The sequence below is a fragment of the Gadus chalcogrammus genome, chromosome 10 (genome assembly GCF_026213295.1).
Source record: "Gadus chalcogrammus isolate NIFS_2021 chromosome 10, NIFS_Gcha_1.0, whole genome shotgun sequence".
Classification (NCBI taxonomy): domain Eukaryota; kingdom Metazoa; phylum Chordata; class Actinopteri; order Gadiformes; family Gadidae; genus Gadus; species Gadus chalcogrammus.
The window spans coordinates 21,297,689-21,323,422 of NC_079421.1; the positions used below are offsets into that span (position 1 = coordinate 21,297,689).

At 45.1% G+C, this 25,734-nt stretch overlaps 1 protein-coding gene across 2 annotated transcripts in view; it reads left to right on the forward strand.

The window, feature by feature from the left end:
* The window catches only part of fgfrl1a (fibroblast growth factor receptor like 1a), a 73,067-nt gene that overhangs the window by 10,829 nt on the left and 36,504 nt on the right, over positions 1 to 25,734 (forward strand). The window contains exons 1-2 of one of the 2 annotated variants that reach the window (XM_056600064.1): positions 9,204 to 9,700; positions 11,027 to 11,130. The exons of the other annotated variant lie outside the window; for it this stretch is intronic. Coding sequence (XP_056456039.1) covers positions 11,067 to 11,130 — 64 coding nt within the window. The 5' untranslated portion in view covers positions 9,204 to 9,700; positions 11,027 to 11,066. Of the gene's footprint in view, positions 1 to 9,203; positions 9,701 to 11,026; positions 11,131 to 25,734 lie in introns of those variants that run through there. 2 annotated transcript variants of the gene reach the window in all.

The following is a 25,734-nucleotide window of genomic DNA, read 5'->3' on the forward strand; positions in this document are numbered from 1 at the left end:
AGACTGTAAATGTTTTCATCCCAGTTTGATGTCCTTTGTATCCCCAGTCACGCTCCCCCCCCCCCCCCCCCCCCATGCATATTGTGACTGTTCTTTCTGGAATAAGATAAATACATAACAAGAAGGATTTCTAGGCTCAACAGGTTTTATGTTTGTGTGTGTGTGTGTTGTGTACAATGCCAGTGTGAACTCGGTGGGTAACCTTCTGTGTGGGTATGTCGGAGGTCTGAGTGTGTACTGGTATATCAATACTGCATATTATATCACGTCCCTGTGTGTGTGTGTTTGTGTGTGTGTGTGTGTGTGTGTGTGCGTGTGCGTGTGTGTGCATGACTTTGTGTTAATGTCAACGTGTGTGTGCGTCTTTGATGTGCGAATACCTTAGGGAGCGAATATATCTGTTAGGATTGATATCTGTGGACCTAGGAATGCAGAAGCTTGTTTATATGCTAACTAGCCTATGGTGTTGCATACAAGTAGGTGTGTGTGTGCATCTTTTGGGAAACAGAGGTCGATGTTGTTTTATTTTCGCCCATGTTTCTAGGCAACAGTCATGGTGGCAAGGCGTCGTCAAGAAGGGTATTGTCAGAGGTGTGGCGGTAAGGAAGCGGTCGTCACGGAAACACAGAGCGAGAGACAGAAGGAGATAGCATCACAGAGACGTCTATCTACTTCACACACCAGGTGTGTTTGTTTGCTGATGTGCTTGTGTTTGAATGGGTATGGGTCAGAAGAATGTGTGAGGTGGGTGGGTGTGTGTGTGTGTGTGTGTGCGTGTGCGTGTGCGTGTGTGTGTGCGTGTGTCAGCATGAGGTGATCATCAGCATAGGATTACAGAGTTAGAATGGAGATCGGTTAGTGGCACTGAACAATAAACTCATGCATGTACACACACACACACACACACACACACACACACACACACACACACACACACACACACACACACACACACACACACACACCATAAGGAATTATCTGTGATGTGATGTTTCCTGTGTTTTGTCAGCCCTGAGGGGTCAAAAGGCCCAACCCACACAGTCTTACCTCACCAGGATGAGACGTCTATTCTGATTGGTTAAACGGCTATCAAACACCTGCATGCAATGTCCAAAACATCAACACACAGTATGTTTTGCTGCAAATGTAAAGAATTTATTCGCCCCTCTGGAAAAAGTTAAGACTGATCGTCGATTGTTACATGAACTTTGTGTCAAGGTAGAGCATTTGAAATAATCATGAAAAATCTTGAATGCTAAATTAAACATATTGCTGAAACTCCTAAAACTATAGTGTACCAAGGACGTTTTCAGTCAAATATACAGTATATTTGTGCAGCGCTTTGCGTCCATGCATGAACGTGGAATAAAAAAAATTCATCTTACCCTGCTAACCTTACCCTGCTCTTTGACGGTTATTAGCCTCAAATGTAAGTCTCTTTTGATAAAGGCTACTATTCAGTGACTCAATTGTAAATTAATTACATTGCATGCGGCTGGCTGTGAATAAACAGAAAGAGATAGTTGTCAGGGTGAGAAAGTGCACGTTGGACCAGTGTTTACAAGGCCAGAATGAAACTCTGGCTGGCCTTGTCACACAAAAGGCATCCCAAACACAACATAGAATGAAAAATCAAGTGTTTGGTTGGCTGACAAATGGCTTCTCTCCACCACCATCACCACCCCACTTACTGTGGATGTTGGATGTCGCAGAGAGAAGTGAGGCAATCCTAAAGGCTGACCGACAATATAGAGAAATTGGTGGTGAAAGAGGTGACTTCTGAGGGTTCTAGCGGTATATTGTACAGCCCACTCAACAACGCACACGTACATTGCGTATTGCACAATCATATTAAGTCATATTGAGTCACACACACATACACACTCCGTCAGCCCTGTCTGTAGAGCTTGGCTTGCATCCTGGCAGGGTTAGGGGGTTGACTTCCAGCGGGGGTATGCAAGGTAAAAATGTCTGCACTCATGTAAGGTTTGCTTATTTCTATGAAATAATATCAATAGATGGTTTTCAAGATCAGTGCATTTAGCCAATGTTGCAGATATTGAATAACATATATTGATCTTTTCATTCATTCATCCATCACCAAATTTTCTATCTGTCGTCATCCAGAGTTAAAAATGTAAAAAAAAAAATGAATTGGATAAAAGAAAAACATGGCGTCTTGCCAATCCCACTAATAAATGACCCAGCCTTACCTGTGAAGCCATTTTAGCCGCCTCCCCTAACAGAAAACAGGTGAGTGACCCAGCTTTCAAAATAAAAGCCTTTAATTAATAACCTATTCCTTTTTTAATGCCATGTACAGAATAAAAATATAAATATAAGAAACAGCCCCTACACATCCAGACTAAGTAATTATCACACAATCACCTTGCAGCGCTCAGAGTGAAACAAAACAACATTATTTGAGAAAGTTTTTCTTGGCAAAAAAGTAACGGAGGCAGCTTCTAAATTGTCCTTAAAAGAAAAAAAACTGAAACGCAACCATGGTAACCTGAGCGGAATATAGGCCGAGAGCGCTTAAATACATCCAGTCTGAACAGGCCAGTAAATCAACCGATTAGCTGCACGTTGGGAATGCTTAAGATTGGATAAGGTCATTTGTGTATGCGCGCTTACGTATGTTTTGCGTGTTTGTGTGTGTGACCATGTGTGTGTGAGCGTGTGTACGCGTGTGGGTTAAAATTAATAGGCAGTAAGTCACCGCTGCCGCAATACTGTGGAATTCCTGTGGACTTCTACTGACTCTAACAGCCCATAAATACAGCCAGTTAAACCAGGTTGAACACTACATCTCTGGGGGCAGGATTTACAGGTGGGCAAACAGGCGGGAACCCATAGCGCCCTGTGTGTGTGTGTGTGTGTGTGTGTGTGTGTGTGTGTGTGTGTGTGTGTGTGTGTGTGTGTGTGTGTGTGTGTGTGTGTGTGTGTGTGTGTGTGTGTGTGTGTGTGTGTGTACACGTCATGCACACGGAACCCTAGGGCCCACGGTGTGTGGTGTGTGTGTGTGTGTGTGTGTGTGTGTGTGTGTGTGTGTGTGTGTGTGTGTGTGTGTGTGTGTGTGTGTGTGTGTGTGTGTGTGTGTGTGTGTGTGTGTGTGTGTGTGTGTGTGTACGTCATGCACACGGAACCCTCGGGCCCACGGTGTGTGTGTGTGTGTGTGTGTGTGTCGGTGTGTGTCGGTGTGTGTGTCCGTCACGCACGCCCAAACGTATGTGCACACTCAGTTTTTTTTATGCGCAAAGAAAGACAAAGATTAAGTGAGATTTAGAGACATAGATAGCGCTCTGCTTTTGACGTTTGGCTAGAAAAAGGAGATGGCTGATTCAGAGAGGGCCAGGATCACTGTACAGAGGAATCTGCTCAACAAGGCTGTCTCACGTGGAACTCGAACAGACATGCATGTATATATAATTAACCCTTATTATTTGATTGCAAATTGCAGGTCTATATTATCAGTGAGATTCATCATTGGTGTTTAAACTAACCAAAAGGTGGAGTTATGAGAATGATTGATATAAATACTATTCAAAAAAAAAAAAAAAAAGATAATTTGAGGTCATATTATGTAACATTGGAAATCCTTCTCATCATCAATGACAAGAGTGCACATTGTTCTTAAATATCATAGTCATGTTATTCTTACCAACGCGATTGGTTTGTTATTCTGAAAGGGTTAAGGGAAACCGTTGGATGAACTAAGATCTGCCTATATGTTAACACAGCAGATCCCGGTGAGTCCAAATTTCCCTCCTGCCGAAATGTGATCCATTTTGTTGCAATTCTGTGACCTTCACGTAGCCCGTGTTTAAATCCTCATAATCCTGTATGGGGCGTTAGCATAGCAACACATGCTAAGAAACACATGCTAGCGTCACCGGTGCTTAGCAACACATGCTAAGCGCCGGTCAACCGGTTCAAACATTTGTCGTTTGACTCGGACCCAGGGCTATGTGATCATAGAGGCGGTAGCTTGGTCTATTCATCATGGTCAAGCACTTCATTTATTCATCCGCGATGAGGGTCAGAGGTCGAGTGTCGAGAGGGAAAGGGGGGGCTGCTATTCTCAGTACCTGAGTTTTCACAGTGAAGTCGGGCTGTTGGGCTAGTGAGAAGAGAAGTGAATTTAGCTAATCAAGTCTTTAACACTGGTTTTTGGAGACAGAATGAACAACGACCCAGTGGTGTTCAGTTGACGCAGAGTAATTGTTGTGGGAAAGGTCAGAAACACACAAGAGTTGTGTGCCTTTCTTAGTATGCAAAAACGCACACGCACGCACATGCGCACGCACATCCGCACGCACGCACACACACACAGGACTTTGAGTTCCCTCACACGCATCGACTGGCGGCATTCTCACTATTGTGCATTTCAGAAAAAGCTCAGACGTAAATTAATTCATCATCTCATCCATTCTCTCATTGACTTAATTTTAAAGCATATATAATATGTTTAGGTTTCATGAAAAAAGTGGGACAATTAGAAACAACAATTATTCTAAAAAAATCTCAAAAACACAAAGCTTTGCTATAAAACCAAATGATGCAAAAAAAAAAAAAAAACATTCAATAAAACCTTTTGGGGGGCCTTGCATTTTGTATGAACAATTGAAATCCTTGTTATGGCTTTGAGTTGAAAGTTTTATTTTCACTGTCTTATAATTTATTACATAAGCCAACTAATTGTAATAATCTTCATTGGCAATGGACCGGTCGGTTTTGATTGCATAAAACTGGGATTATCTAATTATTATTTGATGTGCTATGTGGTACTTGTGGAGCATGTGTGGATATCTGGGTGTTGCTACCCACCTGTTGCACATTGATCAATGTGCAACAGGTTAAACCAGCATACTGTTATGTATTGTAGGTTGCCTACTGACAACTGGCTGGGGACTCCAGCTTGAAATTAGCCAAATAGGCTAAAGCTGCTCCTTCTCAAAGGGGACTGTCCACCAAAACTATAAACTATAAACAAAAACTTTTCTGGAGGAGCCAAGTAAAAGTAAGCAAGGTGGAGTGGGAGCCACCTAGATGGCGTGAAGCATTGGCATTTACACTGGCGCCCGATAGGGGCCTCTCAAGGGCAAGAAAGGACACAGGATGGGGTCCTTTCTCAATGGTCAACAGGTGTGCAGCCCCGGCCAGCACAACAGTCCAATCAGTCTGATTCGGTCCAGGTGAGGCTGCTTAAACCTGTTGTGTTTTTATTGCATGGAATCGGGATGATTCACTTGTTAGTTTGTGTTTGGGAATCTTCCGTTTTGATTGCATAGATCAGTTTTAAGTAAGTTATCCAATCTTTATTTTGGCAGGGTGCTGGGAAATAATGCTTGAAAATCCAAACACTTTGGAATGAAAAGTGTGCTTAAAGAGTGTATGAAGTGTGTGTAGGTCAGTCTCTTAAAACGGACTCCTTACTTCCTCTCTCTCTCCCTCTCTTGCACTTGTTCTCTCTCTCCATCCACCCGTTATCTTCTGCTCTTTCTCATCTCCTTCTCCAATACACTGCTCGCACCCCACGCTTTATTCGTTTACCCCTCTCTACTCCGATACCAAGTCTTTCTCTTCCACAATCTCCTGTCTTACTCTCTGATCATGATCTCTCTCTCACTCTCTCTATCCCTCCCTCTCATCTCTTCTTCTCTCTCTCCATTTTCCATAATCAGTGCCCAAAAACAGAATATAGAATCAAACTCAAACCACAGCTTTGAAAATTACCAAATTCCTCCATAAACGACACACACATACACACACTCAAACTCACATGCACAATATTGTACATGAACACATAAACAGTAGACAAGCACACACACACATTGCACTTCTACACACGCAAACATGTACCAGACATAAACTATAGGGAATGAGAAAACGAAACAGAACATGAGAACATACATTGATCCCAGCCAGAACATACTTGAACATTCACATGAATATCTCAAAAGAACACACACTCACACTCACTGTACACGTACAGCAGCAATAGTCTCTCGCCCTGTTTCCCTCCTTCCTTCCTGCCTCAGAAACCTAAACAAGGCCGCTTCTTAACCCTATACCACCAACCTGGCCATGCCACCCTAACAACCGACCACACCACCCTAGCAACCAGGCCATGCCATCCTAGCAACCAACATTGTCTCCCTAGCAACAAGCAATGTCACATAACGACCGTTTACTTCACCTTATCAAACGGCACCGCCACCCGAGCGAATGTGTGTGTGTTCTTGGTCTGCGTGGAAACATCAGAGCTGTATTTAGGCATCGAGAGCTAAACTCAGTGACTCTGTTTTGCCACGTGTATCTGATGATGGAGGCCATTCACTCGATACAGGATTAAGAAATAAGGATGGAATTGAACCAAACCAAAACCACATCCAACCCTAACCGCGTCAGGCATGCAGTGCAGTCTCACACCCCTTGCACAACTTCATCCATTACAAGAGAGTGTGGAAAAACAGGCCAGAAATGTAGAAGAATAACCAGCTAATCGCGATCGGTCATAAGAAAACCCAAAACAAAAAGCTTTTGATATTATGCCCGTAGAATACGTGATATTCCTCTGGGGTAGAGAACTGATACCCAACTAATCATAAATACTCCAATGATATCAAACATAATCAAATGAACTTGTGTGTGTGTCTGTTTGTGTGCATTTGTGTGCGCGTGGCTGTGTGTGTCAGCTACCAGGCTGCCAGGTATAGCTTTAGCTTCAGATGAGTTTGCCTTTATGCAGTGTTCTGGCTGCCACCACATGAGCTACTACTCAAGGTCAAGAGTATCTCAGCTCTGCCTGGGTTTTTCTCCCTCTGTCGACGTCCAGCTACGAGTGTTACGGTTGGACAACGGGGCGGTGGTAGAAAACAAATGGACCTTGGAAACTGCGTGTTGGGACTCGTAGAGAACCAATGGACCGGTCCTGAGGAGACTGTGGGTTTCCCAGTGGTCATGCTGGGAGAGACTTGGGCTATTTGTCTCTCTGGGTCGCTGTGTTCACTTTTTGTATAGATTCTCTTTTCAATTCTATACATCTATGTGCGTACATGCCCACCAACATAATGTTTAGCATGAGGCATGTGTAGCAGGCATCTTGGATATAAATCAAAAATGTACACCACAGGGGACGATGCAGTGCTCTGAACTCTGGGAAGCAGGGATGCTCATGCTGGGTGTGTGTGTGTGTGTGTGTGTGTGTGTGTGTGTGTGTGTGTGTGTGTGTGTGTGTGTGTGTGTGTGTGTGTGTGTGTGTGTGTGTGTGTGTGTGTGTGTGTGTGTGTGTGTGTTTACATTTTTCAGCCTTTACTGGTTTCAATACCAACTTCAAACATTACCCCCCCCCCCCCCCACACACACACACACACACACACACACACACACACACACACACACACACACACACAGAAAATCAAACCAATACGGTACACACTTGCATCTATGTGGAACATATGTATCTTTATATACTGTGCCACACAGTCAAAAGCACACACACACACACACACACACACACACACACACACACACACACACACACACACACACGTCAAATCAGTTCCTAACTATACTTTCCACAGAACATGAATTTCAGTGAGCCGTCGTCAGCTATTTTCCTGCTACCCTCCACAGCATATAACTGCTACTAGACTACACATAAAACAATGACCAATCGGTGTGCCAGGTGTGTGTGTGTGTGTGTGTGTGTGTGTGTGTGTGTGTGTGTGTGTGTGTGTGTGTGTGTGTGTGTGTGTGTGTGTGTGTGTGTGTGTGTGTGTGTGTGTGTGTGTGTGCGTGCGTGCGTGCGTGCGTGCGTGTGCTTTTGCATGTGCAAGTGTGTAGACATCTGCTGAAGTCCTGCTGCTGATCTTCTTCAGTACTAGATGTAGGGTAAAGATATTTGTGGATCTTGACAACAATCTGGCCTTCTATGTTAACATGGAACACTGGTATGCTCAACCTATTTGTCGAATAAACAAAAGGTAATAATCCAGTCCAGACAAGGCTAACTTCAAGTCAAAACATATTTTCGACACGATACCGAAAGAGGTCGCTAGAGTTGCTTTGATTCACAACATCTGAGTAGCTCACTTGTTTCAACCGCATCGGTCCAAAGTACAGCCGTACTATTCACCGTCACATCGTCAACTCACTCATAACTTCGGTAACTTATATCGTCACTTCGGTAACCTATGGTGCAATGGTATACAATGGTGCAACCAAAATGTTGTTTTAATTACCAGGATATTAACTTTGCTATATGATTGGTGCTGTTTGCGATGGGCCCACATCTACGGACACACCTGACCAGCTTCGCCCGCCCCTTATGCAATAGTGTGCTTTTCCCCAAATCACCACTAGAGAGCGCTGTTGCCCTACAGTTTTAAAAAATAGAACGATACCTGTATGTAACACGGATCTATGAAGAGAAGATAAAGAGGAACTTTCGGAATGACAACCGATTAATGCTTTTGTCAAAGAATGGACTGATTTTGCATCGTGGATGTAGCAGTGACTTACCTCAAGGTGGCAGTGTTGATCTAAATCAATGCAAGTTGCGGACTTCAAGGATGGAATAGAAGTAAAAAACAAATAGGCCTACTATTTTTGCATCGTTAGATATTTTCATAGACATAAAAGAAGTGCATTCTTAGAAGAATAATATTGCATACTGTTATAAGGCCTGTAATAAGCTATTGAAATGTTTTTAGTTAGATTTAACTTGATAAAATTAGCAAGTTGAAGGAATATTAACATCCTAACAAGTAACATCTGTGCTTCTTCCTCTGTATCGTGCTTGTTCATGAATATGCGGCTACATAGGCAAAGCTTTTTTAGATACCTTTGGCATGTTTTTATTTAAAATTCAACAGGCCTTTAATTGATTCGGGCTCTTTACAACCTGCCTCGTTTACCCATATTTATTAAATCAGCCAATATGCTGTGACACATTGTATTTTGAAACATCTTATTTATTTATTTTATACAGGTTTCCAGTCGAAACCGCAGAAGGCGATCACTTAAAGCTAAACCTAATAAATAAAGCTGATCAAAGCTAACGTAATAGTTCGAAACGAATAGCATTAGAAGAAATTAACCATGCGTCTGCTGCGTTTTTCCACCAAATTTCAACAGCAGCTATCCTCTGCTCTGATTGGTTGAAAGTTCCGCGCTGGGAAGGACTGGTAGCGTGACCACTCCGCTGCTTGTTTTCCGCTCGCGGCGGCAGAAACCCGGAGGCGATACAGAAACACTGTGCGCTTAATGAACACAGGAAACACTTATCTTTTCTCCATTCAGAACATAATTATTTCATCTTTTTGGTCAACAGGCGGAAATACGAGCAGAATTTTTTCCTTCCGATTGCTGCTATTCTTTCTCTGTCTCTCTTTCGCTGTCATTCAGAAATCGTACCACTGAAGCCACATTTTAAGCGCTCATGTGTGTGCGCTTGTTCTTTTTATAACTCTAAACTTTTTCTACAGTGGCTTCACTGGGTCATTCCGCCTTTTAATTAATTCATCAAAACTATCGAGACGCGGTTGTCCTGGCTAAATCGACAGACGAGTTACTGAATGTGTTGATCTGTTCCTGATGAGATCGATTGGACCAATTGGGACCAGCACAGGATGTTGAAATAAAAAGTGGATAACAAACTGAGGAATATCTTTCATCCCTGCTGAATATCAAAGTAAGTTGGATTTTCATTTTAGATGCACACACTCAAATATGTCTGTTCTGTATAGCCGACACTATATCATCTCATCGTAGTGGCCTATGTTTAGGTGACTGTTTTGAGATCGTATTTATTTATATTCGCATTCATACACACATCGTTTTGTGTTTGTTCGTTCAGGGGAATTTTTTTATGTACCTGAAGAGATGTTCCGAGGAGTTGATTGGAAACTGACAGATGTGACAGATGTGGCAGATGTGGTCATGATGTCGCATCTCCAGCATTGAAACGGGATCCTATACCGTGAGGGTCACAGAGGAATTTGTGGAAGGAATTGCTCGAGTAAAGAGAGACTGCTTGACAGGTGGCCCAAGTAATTCGATAATACAAATACTAAAGCATTTTTTTGGAACCTTACAGGAAAGGTGTCTGCGCGTATCTATTCATGTTGGAGCAGACTCGATTCCCTACAAAATAGAATTTGCAATTCCAATTTTTTGCATCATAACATTTTTTATTAAATGGTCAGATAGGGACATTTGAAACTGGGTAGCATACACCGTATTGGGAGCTATATTGAACGAGAATATGTTGGAGGAAAATTCAAGATAATGCTCGGGAAACATGGATGATATAGTTTATAAGACATGGAATGCAGTTAATATTTGTATGAAACAAGTATTGGAATAAATCACTTTTTAGAGGGATTGAGCCATGAAGTATCGCACAATTTAGGCTGTATTGAAGATTGAGTACAAAACAAAAATTAATACAGGGATAGATAAAATTATCAAAAAGTGTTCACGTGACTGATACATCTTTGCAGTCCGACTGTTTGATTCTTGTTAGTATCCAAGTGTTGCATGTTACATATTAATCAAAATATGGCCTCTGAAACCTGATTAGAAAGGACATATATTATATTATGTTGAGCTTCCTGGAAATGTGTGTATTCGTGCCTGTGTGTACATGTGTGTGTGAATGTGAGTGTGTGTGTTAATGAGTGAATCTATGTAATCAATACTATAGGGAGTTATTTTAATTTGTACCAACTGCAGACAAGTATGAAAACTCACCAGCTAAATTACTTTCGCTGTTACTTTGCCCTTCTTATCAAATCAACAAAATGTTTCTTAAATAATGTTGTTGTTAGTACACTGGGCTTGGGACGTTCGTTGTGAGGATAGACCATGAAAAAAATCTGTGATCCAGAATCTGTGATACACCAGAACCTATTCGAATGATTTATCTCCAACAACATAACACCTTTATCCTTTCACCATTAATTGTCTATGTTTATCTTTGTGTGTTTCATTTTTCTAAACTTTCTTCTTGTTTCAGGTTGAAGAGTGAGGACATCCATCGTGGTCTGTCAGCCATAATGAATCTTCTATGGACCTGTCTGTTTCTTCTGGAGTCTGTCTGGACAGCCAATGCTGTGCGAGGTAAACGCCTTCACACCCTTCAGACCCTATGAACATATTGCTTATGATGTCAAGAGCCGAACAACACAAATACTAATCAAAGCAACAACAATACCACCCACAGCAAGTTGTTAAGTTGTTTAACGTTGAAAGCCGAAACATCTTCATTTGTACCATGGAGAGAAATACGTGCGTTTTGAGAAGGAGTCTGATTCTGCTCATTGTATAGTTCTACACACACACGTACACACCCTATTGTTTCTTCGGTTGAACATCGTGGGCGGCATATGGCTCCGGAGGTAGAGGAGGTTGGCTGGTAACCGGAAGGTTGCTAGCTCTATCACAGGCTCCCCATAGCCAAGTGTCCCTGAGCAACACACCTCACCTCAACTGCTCCTGACGAGCTGGCTGTCGCCTTGCATGGTTGTGTGAATGTTTGTATGAATGGGTGAATGTTAGGCAATATTGTAAGGAGCTTTGAGTGGCCACTGGTTTGAAAAGCCATATGTAAATGCAGTCCATTTAGCGTTTGACATCCTCATAATGACTTCTCCTTTATTGCGTCCTAAACTAATCAAAATAACAACGACAAGAGCAGGGGGGAAAGCTGAAATAAACAACAGCGAATCCTGCATGCAGTCTGCAGCGTGGAGGTCATACCCCCTGACCCTCACGGAGCTAACCGGGCCCCCAGCAGAGCAGGGCCTGGTCGGGGTCGAAGCAGGCCCCCGGCCAGGCCGAGGAGTGAGGACCATGGCCGGGGTGGGTGGGTGGATGGAGGGATGATTGGTGATGAGTGACTGGTGACCATGCTGCGTTCAGCGAGCTCCGCTGCCAGACACGGGGAAGGAAAGTAAACACAGGGCCGCGGCCTGCCCAGAGATCAGATTAGATTAGCCAATTAGAGATGTTTGCTGTGCAATGCCACAGTGCTTCCCCACTTCCTTCCTCCCCTCTCCATCTCTCACCGGCCGTGAATGGAGCCTTGGGCAGCTGGAGGAGGGAGGGGGGAGAGGGGGAGGAGGGGGTGGAGGAGGAGGAGGAGGAGGAGGAGGAGGACGGGGCAGGAGGAGGAGGAGGGGGAGGGGGAGGAGGTGCTTGAGGTAAAGTTCAGCAGAGCGACGAGGAGACAACAAAGACAAGAGAGGAGAACGACTTTGAATTAAAAAGTGTAATCAAGAAAACAAGTGTGGAGAGAGAGAGAGAGAGAGAGAGAGAGAGAGAGAGAGAGAGAGAGAGAGAGAGAGAGAGAGAGAGAGAGAGAGAGAGAGAGAGAGAGAGAGAGAGAGAGAGAGAGAGAGAGAGAGAGAGAGAGACCATTGTAAATAAATGAGGAGGGGGAGAGAGTTGCAAAGAGGGGGAGGCTAAGGAAGAGGAGAGAGCAAGTGGTGTGACGGAGTCGGGGGCAGGGGGGGGGGGGGGGGGGGGTTCAGGAGAGAAAGGGAGAAGAAGCGAGGAGGACAAAAGAAGGAGGCAGAGGAGAAACCCGGCTCTTCCTCAGATCTCGGAGGGAGACGATCGTAACGACTCAGTGAGCGCTGCTAATGTCTGCCTTGTGACCAACCTGAGCAAGGACTCTACCTCTCCTCCATTCTTCTGCGTCCTCCACCTTCTCGACCCCCTTACCAGGAACAACCCATAGAGAGAGCCAGTCATGCTGGTTAATGATTGGAGTAGTTGGTTGACGGTTAAGGGATTGCCAAATGTAATCGATTGGTCTAACAGCAACAACAGCTTTCAACAGCTAGGAACACGACCAGAATCTAATTTCTCATGTAGCGATTATTGACCGGGCCAGGGGAGAAATAGACTGTGCGAGTAGTGACTGGTAATGACTGTACTTGAGCTTTCTTATGCTTTAATTACGCCTAACTGAACTGAAAACCGACTTTCTTTTCATTGTTATTATCTTAAAATATTTTTAAAAAAATTGAGATTTTGATGCTGATTTCTTAGCGCAAAAGTATTATCTGTGTGTACCAGACTGCCCATCAAGTATTTCAGAAGATGCTCAGATGCTCTTTGACCGCATGATATGGTCTTTGCCTCTGTCGTAGTATAAATGCACAGAGCTCCCCCTTTTAATGTATTTAAAACTGCAGTTGACTGATTCGAATGATTGAGGAGAGAAAAAGCACAACAGTGTTCTCCTTAATTCGATCAAGACTTATTTCCATGAAACGTGAAAAGGCCCTCCATTTTGGAGAATTAGATAACGGCCTGCAGGTTGCCGTGACCCTTGGGATAATCAGTGTTAATGCCCTAATGGGGGCTGGGAGATTGGAGGTTGTGTAAATGTACTCGCTGTTCCTCCCAATGACCCCTGCAGCCTCCAGCCGGCCAGCGGCAGCAGGCAGGGGAAATAATAGCTAACCTGGCCCTCGTGTGAGCGAGGAACCGCAGCCAAAACGTCTGCCAGGAAACTACACTATACACTCGTACCTGGTTATGAACAGCAGTTTCCACTGGGAGGGGGTTCTTCAACAGCCACCTTGGTAGAGGGACAACTGGGTAAGGGGCATAGGGTAAGATATAGATAGAAAGAATGTGTGGACAGAGAGAGAGATAAGGAAGGAGGAAGGATTGCAGGTTGTCCAATAAGGGCAGAAGACTGAATAAAAAAAATGGTTGAAGGACAGAAAGAAAGAAAGAACGAAAGAAAGAAAGAAAGACAGTAACAGGTCCTTATTAAAGCAGCAGCTGAAGCACATGAACAGCCCACCACACAATCACAGTGTGTGTGTGTGTGTGTGTGTGTGTGTGTGTGTGTGTGTGTGTGTGTGTGTGTGTGTGTGTGTGTGTGTGTGTGTGTGTGTGTGTGTGGGTGGGTGGGTGGGTGGGTGGGTGGGTGGGTGGGTGGGTGGGTGGGTGGGTGGGTGGGTGGGTGGGTGTTTAGCCAGGCATGAGACACAGCAGCTGAGAGATTATCATTCTTTCCTGTTAGCTAGCTAGCTGCAGTAGTGTTCGGGTCACTGCATTGTATGGGGCCAACATGCTTTACATTAACTTTTGCTGAACGAACTGTTCTCATAATGTGTTCAATTTAATTATGTTTAATGTTTAATGCCTCATCCACTTTTGTGTGTGTATATGATGTTTAGGTTGACTTTTTGTCACACGCTGCAATTTCTCCATGTGCGTGTTGTGAAAAAAATGCAGTCTGCAACATTTACTCTCAACACTAACGATTAAACAGTGCAGGTCACCGGTCTGGGTTTTGCGTTCTTGGTCCAAAGATAAGAAGATGAATCGCAAAATGTATTATTAGGGCTGGTTTTACTTTCTCTGGCTCTCTGGATACAGAAGAGAAGGAAGAAATGGGGGTTTAGGTGAAAAGACAGGGACAGAGAGAAAAACAGAGAAAGGTACTTTAGACAAACCACTCCTTGAAGAGCAAACGAGCACATACCACAGACAGATGCTAAAACCAACAGCCCACGAACAAACACCCACAAACATATACACACACACACACAAACATACACACACACACACACACACACACACAAACCCTCACACACACACACACACATTGTTATATGAGTGTGAAAGCCTTTAGAGACGCAGCTAGGGGACGTAAATACCGGGAGATAACGGTTTTATGATCTCCCGGTGAACCTCCTCTCTCTACAATAGCCCTCCATACTGGTATAGCCCTCTACAATAGCCCTCCATACTGGTATAGCCCTCTACAATAGCCCTCCATACTGGTATAGCCCTCTACAACAGCCCTCCATACTGGTATAGCCCTCTACAATAGCCCTCCATACTGGTATAGCCCTCTACAATAGCCCTCCATACTGGTATAGCCCTCTACATTAGCCCTCCATACTGGTATAGCCCTCTACAATAGCCCTCCATACTGGTATAGCCCTCTACAATAGCCCTCCATACTGGTATAGCCCTCTACAATAGCCCTCCATATTGGTATAGCCCTCTACAATAGCCCTCCATACTGGTATATTGACTGCTGCTCTTCACTGGCCTTCTCTGCTGCTCCTCTTGGGCATTTCTACCCTATTTTATTGTCTACAAGTCCTCAATGAACAGGTAGTGGGCCAGAGTATCTTGCTCAAGGAAGACTGGAGGTTAGGCTACGGGCATTTAGCATCGAAACCGTGATCCTTTGGGATTTTGAGTTGAACGCCTAAAGCCACCACACTCTCCTGCGCCCCTTTTTGCTGTTCCACAGGAACGAGGACTTTCTGCATCAATTATGTATCTGGGAATCCGGTCAAAATAGATGTTTATTTAGCTGTTGAAAGACAGTGAGTTATAGCCCCTTTGCGTTTGTTTGTAAAGGAATCCTAAATGCTCCTCTTAAGAAGCAAATATTTTACCTCATGGTTATTGTATTTAAATGTGTCTGTGTGACGGGGGGTGGCTATGAGAGGGGTTACAGTGTGTGTGTGTGTGTGTGTGTGTGTGTGTGTGTGTGTGTGTGTGTGTGTGTGTGTGTGTGTGTGTGTGTGTGTGTGTGTGTGTGTGTGTGTGTGTGTGTGTGTGTGTTGTTTACATAGTGATTATGCGATAGGAGACATCTTCAAAGTGCTTTAATGGCTCTCTTAGCTCCTCGTGTTAAGTCATAATGGCCGGACCAAATGTGGTGGTTGTAATGGGTCCCAGACCCCGGACCAGGGCTGCTCCCCGCTTCATCTGGTGGCCCTGCAGTAGACCACACTGGTGGGCTCCTCACCTCACCTCCCACCACAGTACTGTTTACTATCCCCGCTCTTCTGTTGCTTATGCAGAGAGTCATGAAAGTATTGTCCCGGCTGATAAATATTTGATTAATTTGTGTAACTGCGAGTTCATAACAAAACATAAACAAAACATTCATGATATACATCATATATATGCACGGAAAATAAGCTTAGACATGATTGTTTTAAAACATTGTGCAGCTTTTTTGACTTTTGGTTGGAGATTTGAGATTCTTAATATCTGGAGAATAAACCTCTCTCTCACTGACTCTCTTGCTTTCGCGCTTGAGAAATGTGTAATCAAGATTAGTAACCACAGAACAGCATGGAGACATACTTAAGAAACCTTGGTGTTAGAAGTGACCCAAATTGAATTGACCACCAGTAATATAAAAACATAACAAAACCAAAATCCCTTAACGATAAAGCGTCCCTCATCCCAACATTTAATGATGTTGATCTATGTCCCAGAAGTATGAAGTCACTGTCACAATAGATGTCGCTCCACAGGGGCCTCAATGGCCTGGTAGAGGGGCCCTCATCCATCTGCTTTACAGGGCCCATTAATGATAGACGCTATTAGTCAGAGCTAAGATAACGTCCACGTTAGCTTTAACCTGTGCTTGGGAAGTCTGCTTAGCAATTAAAGGGGTGTAACGGGGTGTGTGTGGGGGGAGGAAGGAAGGAAGGACTGAGGAATAGGGGTATAAAACTAGTGTACTAGCCTCAGAGATGGAGGGGGTGAAAGAAAAACATCACAAATAGAGGTAGAGTGAGAAAGACCTAGTGCTGGTTATCTCTCTCTCTCTCTCTCTCTCTCTCTCTCTCTCCCTCTCTCTCTCCCTCTCCCTCTCCCTCTCCCTCTCCCTCTCCCTCTCCCTCTCCCTCTCCCTCTCTCTCTCTCTGTATTGTTGTGTGCAGGGAGCTCTGTGGCGCCACAGGGCTGTACGGGGGTCTCGGTGGGTTTGGGGTATGTTTGGTCAAGCTACAGCATTCAGGGTCAGAGGTCAGAAAGTGGAGAGGGGAGGGGTCAGCACATGTATTTTTCTTTATGTGCGTGTGTATCTGTGTGTGTGTGTGTGTGTAGAACGAGGTCGCCGAGACCAAATGCCTGCACCAAAGGGAGTCTGCAATAACACACAGAGACAGACACACACGGGACGGGTTTCTCCGGTGGTCTGTGTCACGCAGTGTGTTTCTCTTTGTCCTTCAGTGACTCCCGGGTTCACTCTGTCTCTCTCAGACGTTCCTCCTGTTTGTCTTTCAATCCCGCTCTCTCTCGCTCTCTCTCGCCCTCTCTCTCTGCCCCCTCCACACACACACACACACACACACACACACACACACACACACACACACACACACACACACACACACACACACACACACACACACACACACACACACACACACACACACACACACACACTGAGTGTCCAGCTGTTATTCCTGATGGTGTTACAAATGAGACGTTGAAAGGTGATCGTGGGGACTGGAGACACAGAGCTTTGTTTTCTTTAGGCTCCGCTCTGGCAGCCAGCATGGAGGAGGGGAGAGCAGCTGTGTGCACATGGTTCTGTTCATGTGTGTGCGTGTGTGTGTGTAAGTGTATGTGGGCAGAATAGATGAGAGAGAGAGAGAAACATAAGCGAGAGGGAGAGAGAATGATGCGCGCCGATCGGGGAAACAGAGATGGAGCGACACACGGGTATCTTCTCACCAGCGTCCCCAGCCTGGTCCCTGATTGACGGGTCACCCAAAGCTACCAATCACTCTCTCTGCTCTGTGTGGCTTCCCCGCCCCCTGCTGTTGTGTATTGGACACACAGGCGACCTTTGACCACAGGATGTGGACGCTGATTAGTGGCAGGATGCCAGAGCCAGACAGGGTAGCAAACGGTGACGTCGCTGAAGGAGTGCGTGTCGCGCTTCGGCTGGCTCACTCCAAACACCACATTTGGCCCCGAATGTATCAGACAAGGTCAATTTACTCCAGCACCAACGACTTCCCTCAGTTCGCGCTCAATAGTTTGAGCGATATCAGTGACTTGGTTTGAGTGCTGCAACGCCACGGCAAGCGGGTATGCAAAAGCAACCTTGGTTCTTACTTTAGCAGCAAGAAGTTAACAGTAGCACGGGTCACATGACCACCTGAGCCTGTATGAGGGGCCGCACGCATGCAAGTCACACACATACACATACATCTTTTCCCCGACACATACACTGTCTCACACACACACACACACACACACACACACACACACACACACACACACACACACACACACACACACACACACACACACACACAGGGTGCCAGCTGTCGAAGTGGAATTCATACTGCAGTGGGAATGTAAGAACACTCTGAGAGAAGAGGGGGGGGGGGGGGGGGGGGGGCTCAGGAACACTAGCATTTGAGGGTGTGTCTGTGTTTCTGTGTGTGTGTGTGTGTGTGTGTGTGTGTGTGTGTGTGTGTGTGTGTGTGTGTGTGTGTGTGTGTGTGTGTGTGTGTGTGTGTGTGTGTGTGTGTGTGTGTGTGTGTGTGTGTGTGCTCTTGCCGTTTGGTATCATGAGAAAAGGCCCTTTGCACAATGGTGCTACTTGTGGGTCACATCATCAACTTTTCCAGTAGTTTGCAGCACCTTTCTGTAGTTTAAAAACAGTCTTGAGCATTTTAATGATATTTCATCCTATTTCTTTTCAGTTCGTTTTGGAAACGGTCACATCAAGGCACAGAATCTGAATTATTTAGTGGAACCATAAACATCCATCACATTATGTACACAGGAGCTGGGGTTCATACTGTCTATGAACCCCATTATACACACAGTTCTGTATGATGAATACTCCAATGTCCTGTATGTATTTTCTTCTGAAGAAAAAACTAACAATAGAAAGAAAACAGCAGGATAAAGGATAATCTTGCTCTCAATACTTTGAGCCAGATTGTTGTAAGAATGATAAAATCATTCTCAACGAACACTAAAAACAAGATTGAGTTACAAGTTACATAGATAATTTCATACCCCAAACCGAGAAAACGCAAGCCGGATCTCTGGCCCAATAAACGTCTTTTTGTACTGGGGATATTAATCCCTCCAGCCGGGGCTGGCGCAACGGCCTGCTAGGCTAATTAGCGGTGTTAATGATTTTCTCCTATCGGGGGCATTCTGTCACGCCAGTCAGCTCAGCGTATTAGCCGACACTAAACCCTCTGTTGTGTTGAGCCCACATTATCACAGGACAGCGGACAAAACACAACGCAGCCATTCTTCTGGTGTACCTCCACGCGTAGCTACGGCTGCTTAGAGTCTGCTCCAGGGGGGATTAAACTGTAGAGACGGAGGGGGGGGGGGGGGGGCACAGGGGAAGCAGGGGAGCACATCAGCTGGTGGTAGGAGTGGTGAAGTCGTACTAAAGGGCTAATAGGATGGCGGTAATAGTCTATGCTATGAACAGGCTTGCAAGGTCCTGATTCAGAATACACGTATTTTGTTTAAACAAATAAATCTAGTGTGTAGTGTGTGTAGGCTTTGTGTGAGCAGGAGAGCGAAAGACAGAGACAGAGAATAGCCCAAGCTGACGTGCGCGAGTGACACACTGACTGATTACATTCGTAAAGGCATTGTGGGATGGATGTGTATAGTGTGTTGTACGTGTGCGTGTGTGTCCTTTTTTTGGTAGTGCATACTTTGATTTAGTTCATGTTTTTGCGTGTCATTTTTCTTTTGCAAAGAATTTAGTGAGTAGGTAGTTAACAAGTGAACAAGGCACCTTGAGGAGTATTTGGACGTCCCCAATTAAGATTGAAAAATAGAATAAGGTCAAGACAACTTGACAGACACACACACACACACATGCACGTGCGAGCACACACACACACACAGAGCAGGGCGGAGACAGAGACATAAGCTGAACAAATGGACTTAGTCGCGGTTGAGCTTGGGTGTGGAATGTAGGAGGGGGTGTGTGTGTGTGTGTGTGTGTGTGTGTGTGTGTGTGTGTGCGTGTGTGTGTGTGTGTGCGTGTTTGTGTGTGTGTGTGTGTGTGTGTGTGTGTGGGTGTGGAATGTCCGGCTCCCCACCCAGTCAACTAGAAAACTCACAGGTGAACGAGGAGGGGGAATTGGTGAAGAGTTGGCACTCTTTTATCCAGTTTTCTCATGTTGTTTTTCGGAAAGTTACGGCTTTCACTTATGACTTATTTTCATATACATTTTTGCGTATGTGGTTCATTTTCAGGGAATGTAAGGATTGAGCCATGGAGCGGAAGTTGAGCTGTGACAGCTGTGTGTGTGTGTGTGTGTGTGTGTGTGTGTGTGTGTGTGTGTGTGTGTGTGTGTGTGTGTGTGTGTGTGTGTGTGTGTGTGTGTGTGTGTGTGTGTGTGTGTGTGTGTGTTATTTTACATTCATGAATGTGGTAGCCCTCTATCTCTACTTTCCTGAATCGCTGTTCTCCCATCCTCTTTCCATCTCTCTATCTGTCTTTCTCTTCCTCTCCCTCTGTCTAAGGTCACTATAAAACACTTCGTCCTCTGTCGGAATACTCTGCCAGGGGTTGTGTGTGTGTGTATGTGTGTGTGTCTCTCTGTTTGTGTGTGTTATCAGTGTTGTTAATGAGTAACAGTGTCTGCCTAAAGTCTGATAAAGTCATGTCGAGGACACTGGTTTGTGTCACGCCAGGCATGACCTCCACACACACACACACACACACACACACACACACACACACACACACACACACACACACACACACACACACACACACACAGGCACGCAGGCATGCATTCACACACACTTTGTGCCAACTATGTCTTATCTTATGCTAACTATGTCTTGCCTTATCGGCAAGGCACGGGGCACCCAGTAATGGAACACCATCACACACACATACACACACACACACACACACACACACACACACACACACACACACACACACACATGCTCTCCTACACACATACATACACTCACATGTACAAACACACACACACACACACACACACACACACACACACACACATACAGACACAAATGCAAACACGTACTTCTTTTCTATTTACATTTTGTATCAGTTAGCATTCTTTCGTTTTCATTCTCCCTCTTTCTCCCTCTCTAACCTTTTGCTCTATTCCTCCCTCTCTTTTCCTCTCACTTTTTCCCATTTCTTTCTCTCCTTCTCACTCTCCTTCCCTGTCAAGCCTCTTTTCCCTGTGGGTAGAGCGGGTTTAAAGCGGCCAGACAGGGGCAGTGGGGGTCTCGAGGGTTGATGGCTAACTGACACTGACTGACGATGGACTGACCCCCACCTCACATAACATGTGTGTTTGGCCCCGTGCACCTGCCACGCCAGTAGGTCACACACAGCCTAACGAGGCCTTGGCAAAGGTCAGAGGTGAAGGTGGATGTGCCCGTCTGCCTGTTTGTCTGCCTGTCTGACCGTCTGTCTGCCTGACTGTCATTCTGTTCTCCTGTGTGTATATCTGTCTGCCATGTTTGCCTGTTTGTGTGTGTTTGTCTGCACAGGGTTTTCAAGCATTTATCTATAAATCATGCTGTATTTATATAGTTGGTACGTACAAATACATACAAGCTCTTCAGAGAACAACGTGGGTTAGGTTCACGCTCCGGCCCTTTGCTAGCTCATTCATCTGCATTCAATAAACACAAGCAGGCCGCTAGAAAAGCAATGTGGTGATCTTTGAGCCGCCTCCTACCGCAGCTGATCATTGAACCATCCTTCCTTCCATCATTCCTTCATGTTTCACCTCTCTCTACTATTCTCTGTTTCAGGTTTTTGTTGGTGTTCTTCTCTGTTGTAAAATGTGTGCGTGTGCGTTATGGTTTTACTGAGGTTGCACAGTACAGTTTACTATAATATATATGATATATTTTAGAGGAAGAGTTGTCCTCCCTGCATTCTATTGTTGACCTCCATCCATCCACCCATCCATCCATCCATCCACCCATCCATCCATCCATCCATCCATCCATCCATCCATCCATCCATCCATCCATCCATCCATCCATCCATCCATCCATCCATCCATCCATCCATCCATCCATCCATCCATCCATCCATCCACCCACCCATCCATCCATCCATCCATCCATCCATCCATCCATCCATCCATCCATCCACCCACCCACCCATCCATCCATCCATCCATCCATCCATCCATCCATCCATCCATCCATCCATCCATCCATCCATCCATCCATCCATCCATCCATCCATCCACCCACCCACCCACCCATCCATCCATCCATCCATCCATCCATCCATCCATCCATCCATCCATCCATCCATCCATCCATCCATCCATCCATCCATCCATCCATCCATCCACCCATCCATCTCCTCTCATGCCTCATCGTGCGTCCTCTCATTATGCTTCTTCTTTCTCTGTGTGTCCCTTTTTTTATTTCTTTCAGTCCTTTGTCTTTTCTTAGTTAAGTAGTGCCAAATGTTTTACCTTCAGCATGTACACACACAAACACACACACATGCATACACACACACAAACACACACACACGCATACTCTGCATATTGTGGTCACAGGAACGCACTTTAAAAGCTTTGAAAGAATGTTCCAGGTTCACACCCCCTGCCCCCCCCCCCCCCCCCCCCATCCCAGCCTCGGTTATTTCTCTCTCTCTCTCTCTCTCTCTCTCTCTCTCTCTCTCTCTCTCTCTCTCTCTCCTTCTCCCTCTCTACCTCTCTCTCTCTCTCTCTCTCTACCCTCTCTCTCCCCTCTCTCTCTCTCTCTCTCTCTCTCTCTCTCTCTCTCTCTCTCTCTCCCTCAGCCACAGTGTGTGTATTTTGGGTCCGTGGTCTGACTTTTGTAAAACATAGCACTCACTATTTGATGGCGTGTGGAAATGAAAGTGGAAGGGGACAACAAACACAGGTTTGTCTTCACTGACCCCTGTGTGTTGGCACCCCCAAGAGAAACATCTCAAAACGAAATGAGCAAATCTGTGGAACTATAGCAACAGAGTTTTTATTTAAGCCATAAGGTTGTAGTTTTAATGAAATCACAACTTTAAGGCAATCTGTTAATCTGTAATACTTTACAGATGACCACATCACCTGTACTTTATGTGGTAGTCTGGGACAGTGCTATAAAGTCAAACTGCTCATAACACTGTATTTGCCAAATACTTTTGTCTACCTGTATTTACAATGTAGCAGATGTATATTGTATCCTTAGGCCTAAAATAATGTTTTGTTCGGTTCCGGTTTCCGACCGACCCTGTCAATTTATGTGCGACCCAAATTATTTTATGAGCTTTAAAAAATAAATAAAAAATAAATATTCTTTTTTTTGATGCAAACTATAATTACTTTTTTGTACAGCACCTCTTCATTCTGTACAAAGATGAGCGAATTTTCTCGTTTTTAAATGAAAACAACCTACCTATCATTCGCTGCCGCTGGAAAAAAAAAATTCCCTACCTACCCATGACCTCAACTGACAACCAACAGGAACCAAACTTTTTTTTTTTTTAGGCCTTAGCAACCTAATGGGACACAATTACATGAAAGATTGCAGGTAGACTCCGGACACTGGGGTTTTGCACCCGGAACCTCTCAGCTGAGAGGGAAACACTACAGTACCCTGTACGCCTTTATTTCACACAACAGGGTTTAAAAGCCAGGGTGGAACCCATATTTATATGACATCAAAGCTACTATGAAGGTTTATGTCCTTTTTGTTTGTGTGTTGTTGTATTTGTGTGTGTGTGTGTGTGTGTGTGTGTGGGTGCGTGTGTGCGTGCGTGCGTGCGTGCGTGCGTGCGTGTGTGTGTGTGTGTGTGTGTGTGTGTGTGTGTGTGTGTGTGTGTGTGTGTGTGTGTGTGTGTGTGTGTGTGTGTGTGTGTGTGTGTGTGTGTGTGTGTGTGTGTGTGTGTGCGTGCGTGCGTGTGGGAAAGGTAGAGCTTTAATCGGCCTCTAAGTGCTTTCCTCCCCTCCTCTCACTGCGGTTTCCTGTGTTTTGTGACACGCCAGCCTCTGATTGGCCGCGCCCGATGTCCTCATTGTGGAAGGTCTCTGATCCACGGCAGAGCTGACAGGTGCAGCAGGGAGGTGAATAGGAAGGTGGAACAATGAGAGTAGTTATTACAGTAGAAAGGAAGGGCCAAACGGAGGGATGAATAAATGAATGAATGACGGAGGAAGGAGAAGAGGTCAAGTGAATTGGGGGTGGAGGCCGAGAGAGGGTGTGTGAGAGACGCTAAGTAGCTAAGTAGATGGATTAGAGGGAGTATCAGAGAAGCCAAGTAGATCTAGGTGAGGCTCGGTGTAGTTAGGTATAGATGTATCACTTGTCTAACCTGTATTTCTCAAAGACTCTAACTTTATATGGAAAACACTGGCAGATGAGTTCACAACTATAAAATCGAAAAAACGCTGGAAAAGTATTTATTTTAACCTCTTTTGGTTTCTTGGTTTCTGAACGGATTACCGTCTGTGATAATTGCCACACACACACAAACACACACACACACACACACACACACACACACACACACACACACACACACACACACACACACACACACACACACACACACACACACACACACACACACACACACAAAGTGGCCTTGCACAGTGCATTAGCACTGGGTCTTGCCGTTAAGGGCTCTCCATCAAAAGCATTCCTGGTGTCTCTGCAGTCAGAGCCCGGTGCCAACAACAACCTCCCCTCCAAACTCCATTGACTCCAGCACCAGCCCCACCTTAGGGCCCCGACGTGGCCGTACCTGGGCTCCCAAAGGGGCCAGGGGCCGACACACTGCGTTCTGACCAACACTGTTTCGCACTTATTTAATACATGATAATTTGTTCTTTATTATTTGGCCCCATATGATATTTACTTTTGGTTGTGGGGTTGTCTTTGGTTAGGAGGACTTGGTTGTATTAATATTAATATATTCTATTAGATTAGAATAGATAAGATTTGATTATAAAAAGAGACAGCCTGCTCCAATCCTGGCTCTCCCACTCCACGGAAAAATAAGTGTGTGTGACGTGTGTGTGTGTGCGTGTGTTTGAACGTGTGTGTGTGTGGATCTGTGTCTATGTGCATCTGCTTGTGTGTGTGTGCATTTATGGGGGTGTCTACGTGTGCGTTTGTGCCTTTGCGTGTGTGTGCATGTATGTGTGTGTGTGTGTGTGTGCATGTGACAGCCAAGGGATCGCAGTCAGTCCCAAATTGACTAAACAGACTGGACTTTTTTAAAGACCTGTCATTTCCTCTACTGTTGCGCACACACACACACACACACACACACACACACACACACACACACACACACACACACACACACACACACACACACACACACACAGCGACCCTGTTTCTGGTGAAATTGAGAAAGAAGAAAAGATTTGTTGCATGCTTCACTTTCAGCCCCGAGAGACAAATTAAAATGATTTTTACTCCAAGCCCAGGAGAAGGAGGAGGGAGGGGCCGAGTGCTCCCTTTATCTGGGAGTGAGGAGGAGGTAGGGTGGGGGTGGAGGTGATGGAGGTATGTGGGGGGGAGGGGGGAGCGGAGAGTGGTGGGGTGAGGAGGTTAACTGTTGAACGTTGAGAGGTTCATTTGGAGGTCCTGCTCCTGTATCTGGTTGTGTACCAGTTATTAGTTATAGGTGTGTGTGTGTGTGTGTGTGTGTGTGTGTGTGTGTGTGTGTGTGTGTGTGTGTGTGTGTGTGTGTGTGTGTGTGTGTGTGTGTGTGTGTGTGTGTGTGTGTGTGTGTGTGTGTGTGTGTGCGTCTCTTTGTGTCATTGTATTTATGAGTATTTGTAGATCTGAAAATGGGCTTTGTATCAAACAGAAGGCAGTAAAACAGTAAATCAACAGGGAAAAAGACGTTTGTGTGTGTGTGTGTGTGTGTGTGTGTGTGTGTGTGTG